This window comes from Salvelinus fontinalis, chromosome 34, assembly GCF_029448725.1.
Source record: "Salvelinus fontinalis isolate EN_2023a chromosome 34, ASM2944872v1, whole genome shotgun sequence".
In the NCBI taxonomy this organism is placed as follows: domain Eukaryota; kingdom Metazoa; phylum Chordata; class Actinopteri; order Salmoniformes; family Salmonidae; genus Salvelinus; species Salvelinus fontinalis.
This window is the reverse complement of record NC_074698.1, coordinates 18,397,636-18,405,333: the sequence shown is the minus strand read 5'-3', so window position 1 is coordinate 18,405,333 and position 7,698 is coordinate 18,397,636. Positions and strand designations below refer to the sequence as shown.

At 41.1% G+C, this 7,698-nt stretch overlaps 1 protein-coding gene across 1 annotated transcript; it reads right to left on the bottom strand.

The window, feature by feature from the left end:
• Positions 1–585: 585 nt before the first annotated feature.
• On the bottom strand, positions 586–3,266 carry LOC129833382 (parvalbumin beta 1). The gene is made up of 5 exons (XM_055897950.1): positions 3,160–3,266; positions 2,267–2,333; positions 1,955–2,087; positions 1,666–1,775; positions 586–880 (listed from the first exon to the last, which is right to left on the bottom strand). Exons 2-5 carry the CDS (start codon positions 2,325–2,327, stop codon positions 855–857), a joined length of 330 nt encoding a protein of 109 aa, XP_055753925.1. The 5' UTR covers positions 2,328–2,333; positions 3,160–3,266; the 3' UTR covers positions 586–854.
• Between the last annotated feature and the right edge of the window lie 4,432 nt (positions 3,267–7,698).

Sequence of the window (7,698 nt, the reverse complement as noted above, 5' to 3'; positions counted from 1 at the left end):
CCCTGTAGATAGGCCAAGTACCCCCAGGGGTCCCAGTACCCCTGGTTGGGAACCACTGCTCTACGGTTCTGTATCAAACATAATTGGAATCACTTGAACCCCCAATCCTTGTCTCTAGTCTAGGATAGGATGTCAATTATAGATGAATCTATTGTTTAAGTAGAACATTTATGTTGCCTATTTTCATATGAGGGCGGAAAAACTAAATTGGTGCTTCACCATGCTGTTATTTATTTGATTGACTTTTATTGTCCTTCTCTCTCTCTCTGTCTTTCTCTCGCTCTCTCTTTCTCTCTTTCTCTCTCTCTCTCTTTCTCTCTTTCTCTCTCTCTCTCTCTCTCTCTCTCTCTCTCTCACACACCTCGGTTTGTGTGTGCCTGTGCGCCTTTGTGCGTAAACTTGTACTTGCACAATGATCATCGTGTTTTTTTTATCAGCAAAACATGACAAATAGACTATGTGTTATGAATTATTATGTATAATTTATAGCGAATAAATTACAGTTCATATAAACCGGTTCCTTTTATGGGTGTGAAGAATGGCATCTGAACTCAGATAAACACATTTGATTAATTAAATAGGAAATAATACAAAGACCTTTTATTCCAAAAGAATATTGATTATTTTTTATCTATCGTCCTTTCCTGAAAAGTGCATCATAGATTTTACAGTAAGCAAAATTCATATAAGACATGAACACATCTGCGCTACATTCACAATCATCATTTTGGACAGTGTGCCGCACAGGAGGAAACTTCTTGCAAGCAAATGTATAAAAAGTATTTATATTCAGATGAAATGGGGAGGTCTTGGGCAATATTGTTCCTTCAGGTGAGTTCTTGGTCAGTTGCTCTTTACTGCTTAACCAATACAGCGAACTCTGCAAAAGAAAAAGACAAACATTAACCCTTTCCAGTGTCTTATAACATGAATTTACTTTCATATCTTAGGCCTTAATATAGATTGACACCAGATCATAAACATCGTTATTAATATTCAAGCAGTGGTGGAAAAAGTACCCAATTGTCATACTTGAGTAAAAGTACAGATACCTTAATAGAAAGTTACTCAAGTAAAAGTGAAAGACACCCAGTAAAATACTACTTGAGTGAAAGTCTAAAAGTATTTGGTTCTAAGTATACTTAAGTATCAAAAGTAAATGGAATTTGTAAAATATACTTAAGTACCAAAAGTAAAAGTATAAATCATTTCAAATTCCTTATATTAAGCAAAGCAGATGGTACCATGTTCTTGTATTTAAAATGTACAGACAGCCAGGGGTACACTCTAACACTCAGACATCAATTTTACAAAATATGAATTTGTGTTTAGTGAGTCTGCCAGATCAGAGGCCGTAGTGATGACCATGTATTCTCTTGATAAGTGTGTAAATTGGACAATTGTCCTGTCCTGCTAAGCACTCAACATGTAACGAGTTATTTTGGGTGTCAGGGAAAATGTATGGAGTAAAAAGTACATTATTTTCTTTAGGAATGTAGTGAAGTAAAAGTAAAAGATGTCAAAAATATAAATAGTAAAGTAAAGATACCCCCAAAAAACTACTTATTAGTACTTTAAAGTTGTTTTACTTAAGTACTTTACACCACTGTATGCAAGTGACATTGGTTTACGCATTGATTATCCCATGTATGCTATGTTTCGTACCATCAATTCCAATCATGCCATCACCATCGGCATCACCAGCCTTGAGGAAAGCCTTTGTCTCTGCATCGGTAAGTACCCTGGCCTTGGGGCAAAAGTTCTGAAGGAACAGCCTAGAGAAAGAGAAACAAATATTCGTTTAGTTTCATTTGAATGTATGCAGACCAACGCACCAATGCGCACTGCCTTTTAGAACGCCTGCGCACCGATACAATTGGGTAAAGTGGACGGTCTCCTGCATTGATTTAATCAATTGTCTGTTATTTGTACTGTAATGGTGCATGGCTCTTACTTCAGCTCCTCCACCTCAATAAAGCCACTTGCATCCTGGTCAATGACCTTGAAAGCCTTCTTGACGTCGTCGGCGGACTTCGAGGCAAAGCCAATCGTATGGAAGAAGGTCTTGAAGTTGAAGGAGTCGGCGGCTGTAACGCAAATAGGAAGGATATATACCTAATGTGTAACCTGCGAGTAACACACAATGCAACCACAGTCTAGAGAGGTAATCGTGTGTTCATATTGCTAATTTCACATTTATCATACAACATAATTGGGTTGAAAGGGCTTTTTAGGTGGAGGGGGAAGTAAACAAACTAGGGCCTACCTTTGCACGCTTCCAATGCGGTTTTGATGTCAGCCTCCTTGCACAGATGGGCACAGGCCATTTTGAGCTGAATGTTGAAAAAAGGGAGAAATTGTTACTTTAATACAACTTTGATTTAGCATGCAACGTTCGGTATTGAGCATTGCATTTAATCTACAACATGTTTTGAGAGGTTATTACCAGGTAAGTACTAAACTATGATTATATTGTGCAATACCAGGGCACAAAAATAATGATTACAAATATTAACAAATCACCAAACACTCAGACTTTCTACCAAACAAAATTTCAGCACGACTCAACCCATCTTATTTCATTTCAAATAGATAATCCAGTTCATTACGCAGGATGTCAAACAAATATTTCAAACCGACCAGCCACTGTTTACCAGCATTTGGCTGGTGGTCTTTTGATAATAGCAGAGCCCCTTTCACCATCCGTGGGATTATAACGCAATGAGACAGATCAAATCAAATGTGTCAAGCTGCCCTTAAATCTGTCTGTCTCAACCAATGGGTGTAATTTGGGAATTCATATCATATCCAATTGAAACGTTTTTAGTGGTTCCCAAAAGGAAAGCCCTGATAGTTAAGGCAGCCCACTGCACATGTGGGTATTTGATAAAGATGTTGATGTTGCATTCCAAACGTTCCATCTGAGAAACTGATTTGCAATTGTCAAAATCCATCCCGCTCCGGGGTGCGTCCATATAAAGCCAAAAAATACAGAAACAAAATCTCAGCCTTTGGGTGTTTTGGATGACACAACGGCTTGCAGTCCCACGTAAAGTGTAAAGTGCGCATATGATCAAATGTACAGCAAAAGCCTGGATGCTGTTGCCATTCTCTGGATCCTGGGTTCCTGTACTTCCTTCGCAGCGCACTGAAACTCACCTCTGGACGTCTTTGGCGAACGGTTGAAAGAGAAGACTTCAGGCGACTGCAGCGAGTGATGTTCCCATCGATACTGCTGACCTTATATACTTTCACTCAACCGAAATTCGAGGCATAATGTAACCGACACCGGAGGGGGTGGGGGGATTGTCCACTGGCAAGAGATCCGATCTATTTTAAGTTTCTTAAATGAAGATGCTTAAAAGGTGCGTTTGAAAAAAGTCCATAATATCCCCTATTGCTAAGAATATGTTCTGCTGAGTGATAGGGATGGAATCGACGGTTGCTAAAAAGATTCCGACCGTTTATATTGAGAGGTTCGTTTAGCCTATGGATATCAACGCGGTCATTGGTGAGGTTTCTACTGAGGGTTGTAGTCTTCGTGTAATATACTGGACTTGAGAGGTCTGTTTACAACGATTTTGTGTTACTCTGAATGTCTTTGTAAGAGATTCCAGTCACTCATTGCATTAAGGTGAAGTATTGGATGTGCGTAAACCGTGTTGGTTTAGAGACAATATGATGCTTTTATGATTTTACATTTATGAGGCTACACTAAACTTTTTATATTTTACATGAGAGCAATTTACTTGCAACATTCTTATGATTGCCTAAGATTTTATCATGCAATGTATCGTGAAAGCAAATTTACGTATGATCCCAATAATCTTCCACATTCATTGGTGTATCCCGGACTAATGTGCATAGCCAAAAAGTGTCTGCCGCTTCTGTAAGCCTATAACGGTAATGCGATCATGTGGAGTAGCCTACAGTAAGTTGTACTATACTTCATGTCTAGCCTATACTGCACGCTCAAGTCCTTTGCATTTGTATCTTTTTGTTACCCTTTATATCGCTCAGAGTACTTGGAAAATAAAGGAAAATATGACCCAAAACCAACGTCGACAAACTGTTTATTACTTTCACATGGTTTGGCTATTGAACAGAAAGCAATGCACCATTCCACCATAATGTTTAACTGTTCATTACGCAATTTTACAGCAAATGTATGTTAAAGTTTATAGCGAACATTGTGTTTTTTCTGCAGGTGGCATCATTGTCCTATCTCTGACTGGAGGTGGGGGCGGGGATAAACTATCACGACACCTATTTTTCTGTCTGGAAAATGAATTGATTGCGGCACGCTTATGTCGCAAAAGTGTTGCGTGTTGTATTACGGATCCATTTCTTAGTTGGGTAGTTACTATGTTGCACTAATGGGGTCAGTGATACACTGATTGGCTAAACACAGTCTGTGTACATGTTTTGACTGTTAAATGAGAGGATATGGAATTAATTATCTCAGATAAGCTATAATAGGACAATTGTTAGTTAGCTACTTTAAATTATTTACTGTAAGTAACTTTGAAGTATATGTAAAATAAACAACCTACAAATACATTGCAAGATGTGCCACAAGTTTTCACAGGTTATGCAGATAAACACAATCTGACATGACTGAAAATACCACCATCTCCTTAAGTATTTATAAGGGAACCCCACACACTGGTTACACTGTATTTAACATGTATTTAAAATGTCCCGCTGATTCAACATAATGACACAAGGCTATTCTTGGCCATTCTTTTGCAGTGTCAGTTTTCTCCAGCACGTTGTCCCGTTCACCAAAGAGGAAGTGCCATCCAGAGAGGGAGAATCCATGAGGGGGCAGCAGGCGGGCAGACCTGCAAGGCTCTATCAGAGTAATGTGAAATATATCCCCTGCAAATCCCTTAGGAAGTATACCAGTGAGGCCCAAGGACTTCCCCCACACTAGAAGCATGCCAGGACCTGGTCCAAATCCTACAGGACTCCACTCTCCGATCTGGGCATTATTAAAACAGGTGCATGTCTCTCTCTCTCCCCTCGTAACCCCACACACTAGCAATGACCTCATAGATAAACACACAGGATACATTTGAAATCTCCTCAAATGTTCCCCAAAACACTGAGTCCCAGATCTGTTTGTACTGTCTTGGTGTGATAGTGACATAGGAGTTCACAAGACAGCACATACAGTATAAATCTGGAACTCAGCCTTATTTCTCACCACATTGGTTTCCAAAGCATCAAGAGGCTAAGCTGGAAAGACAATGTTTACACCAAAATAGTATTTATTACTGGGTTTTCACTATTCCTCGAAAGTGTAGATACGATTGTACAATTTGCACAAGCCATTTTCAGATCATTATAACACATCCAAATAACACTAACAATACACTATAAGGACATTGTGCTCCATGTTGAGAAATATAGTCAGCAGGCAGTTGATAAATTAAAATATAAATTTAGCTGAAAGTTAGTGATTCTTGCTAGGAGTTCTGGTTCCATGAAAAGCGGTGGATCTTGGTCAACGGACAATTATGCCTTTACAAGGGCAAGAAACTCTGTGAAAAGTGGATAGAGTAAAATTATCATTAGTATTGTGCAAAATATGCTCAACCAAGAATATTGACCTTATAGTTCATGTTTGAATAATACGATGCAGTCAACGAATCAGAAAATCAGTGTCCACCTGCTGCAGTAGTACTGAAAAAAAGACAAAAACCTCTTGCTCTTATACACACAAGGCAGTCAATGTAGCAAATCTCCTCTAGTGTTGTTTTCCTTGTTAATGTCATGTGGTCAGTAAAAACTCTGGGCCCTAGCTATATGTCCAATTTATTTGTTACCAGTACACCAACATATCATCCCTGCAGTGTCCCTCAACCATGATGAGCTGGGTTAAAGATCTCTTACCGTCAACTCCAATCTTGCCATCACCATCCTCGTCCCCAGCTACCAGGAAAACCTTGGTCGCTTTGTCTGTGAGTACTCTGGCGCCGGCAGAGAAGTTCTGCAGGAACAGCCTGAGAGAGAGAGATGATGGAGGGAGGAAGGGATGAGGAACAGCCTGAGAGAGAGAGATGATGGAGGGAGGGATGAGGAACAGCCTGAGAGAGAGAGATGATGGAGGGAGGGATGAGGAACAGCCTGAGAGAGAGAGATGATGGAGGGAGGGATGAGGAACAGCCTGAGAGAGAGAGATGATGGAGGGAGGGATGTTGGTTTAGTGTAGCTTATAAAACAGACCATTACTACTGTTCCAGCTGGCTGATTGTTACTTAGTGTAATGCATTCGACAGAGAATTTTCAACCAACATTTTCTTGGTGATACTTCCTCAATTCCCGACCATGAAGATGATGCATGTCTTTTAAACTTCCATGTCTAGTTGCAGGTGGTTCGTTTGAATTTTAAAAATGCTCCATTATTAAACTAAATAATTTTTTTGCTCCATAAAGTAATCCAGCAATGTGTAAGACGCCACCTTTTGCAAATTTTCTCTCAGGTGCCGCATGTCATGAGCGCAACTCAGAAATCAAGTATTGCGTTGAATGACACTCACCTGTCTGGATCAATGAGAAGATTTGAAATAAACAAGATGGCGGCACACACATTGTTGAATTACTTCATGGAGAAAAACGTGAAACGTTTTATTTAAAAACATATCCAAACATCTGGGACGCCAGATGTCATTCCCCACCCCCCACCCCCACTTCGCCCAATCAGATCATGTCTCCCTGATTCTACTCCCTGCATACAAAAACCTACTAAAGAGGGAGCCACCAACAGAGAGAATGGTGAGACAAAGGATGGACGGAGCAGACTCAATTCTCCAGGAGTGTTTCGAAACCACAAACTGGAATTACAATGTGACACACAATGAAGCGACAAGGACTACAGGCTATTACAAACTACAAAGGCAAAGCCAGCTGTGTGATTCCCACCAATGCCTCTCTCCCCGATGAGCTCAACAAATTCTATGCTCGCTTTGAGGCCACCAACACTGAGCCATCCAAGAGGGCCCCTGCTGCTCCGGACAACAAGGTGAATATGCTTTCCGAGGCTGACATGAGGAAAACTCTCCAGAGAGGGAATACTCAAAAAGCTGCAGGACCAGACAACATCCCCGGCCACGTCCTCAGAGCATGCTCTGATCAGCTGGCAGGCATCTTCACAGACATCTTCAACATGTCCCTATCCCAGGCTGTAGTCACCACATGCTTCAAGTCAACCACCATCATTCCAGTGCCCAAGAAAACCAAGGTGACATGCCTAAATGACTACCGTCCTGTTGCACTCACCCCATCATGATGAGGTACATCCAGAGGTTGGTCATGGCCCACATAAAGGCCAGGCCCACTGGACCCACTCCAATTTGCCTACTGATCCAACAGATCCACGGAAGATGCCATTGCTATCCACATGGCCCTCTCCCACCTGGACAAAAGGAACACCTACAGTATGTGAGAATGCTGTTGATTGACTACAATTCAGCATTCAACACAATTGTTCCCTCCAAGCTCCTCATCAAACTCAGGGCCCTGGGTCTGGAAACCACCCTCTGCAACTGGATCCTGGAAGGTCTGGTATGGAAACTGCTCCGCTCTCGACTGCAATACCCCTCAGCAGGTGTTGAAGACGGCCCAGTACATCACAGGTACTGTACTCCCACCCATACAGGACATCTACTCCAAGCGATGCCTGAGGAAGGCCCT

Bases quoted from the DNA above. Each gene is read 5' to 3' on its own strand.
- LOC129833382 (XM_055897950.1), bottom strand. From the start codon at position 2,327: ATGGCCTGTGCCCATCTGTGCAAGGAGGCTGACATCAAAACCGCATTG. The intron at 2,088-2,266 runs GTAGGCCCTAGT...TTTGCGTTACAG, and splicing joins CGCATTGGAAGCGTGCAAAG to CCGCCGACTCCTTCAACTTC. The intron at 881-1,665 runs GTACGAAACATA...TTTCTTTTGCAG, and splicing joins TGGCATGATTGGAATTGATG to AGTTCGCTGTATTGGTTAAG.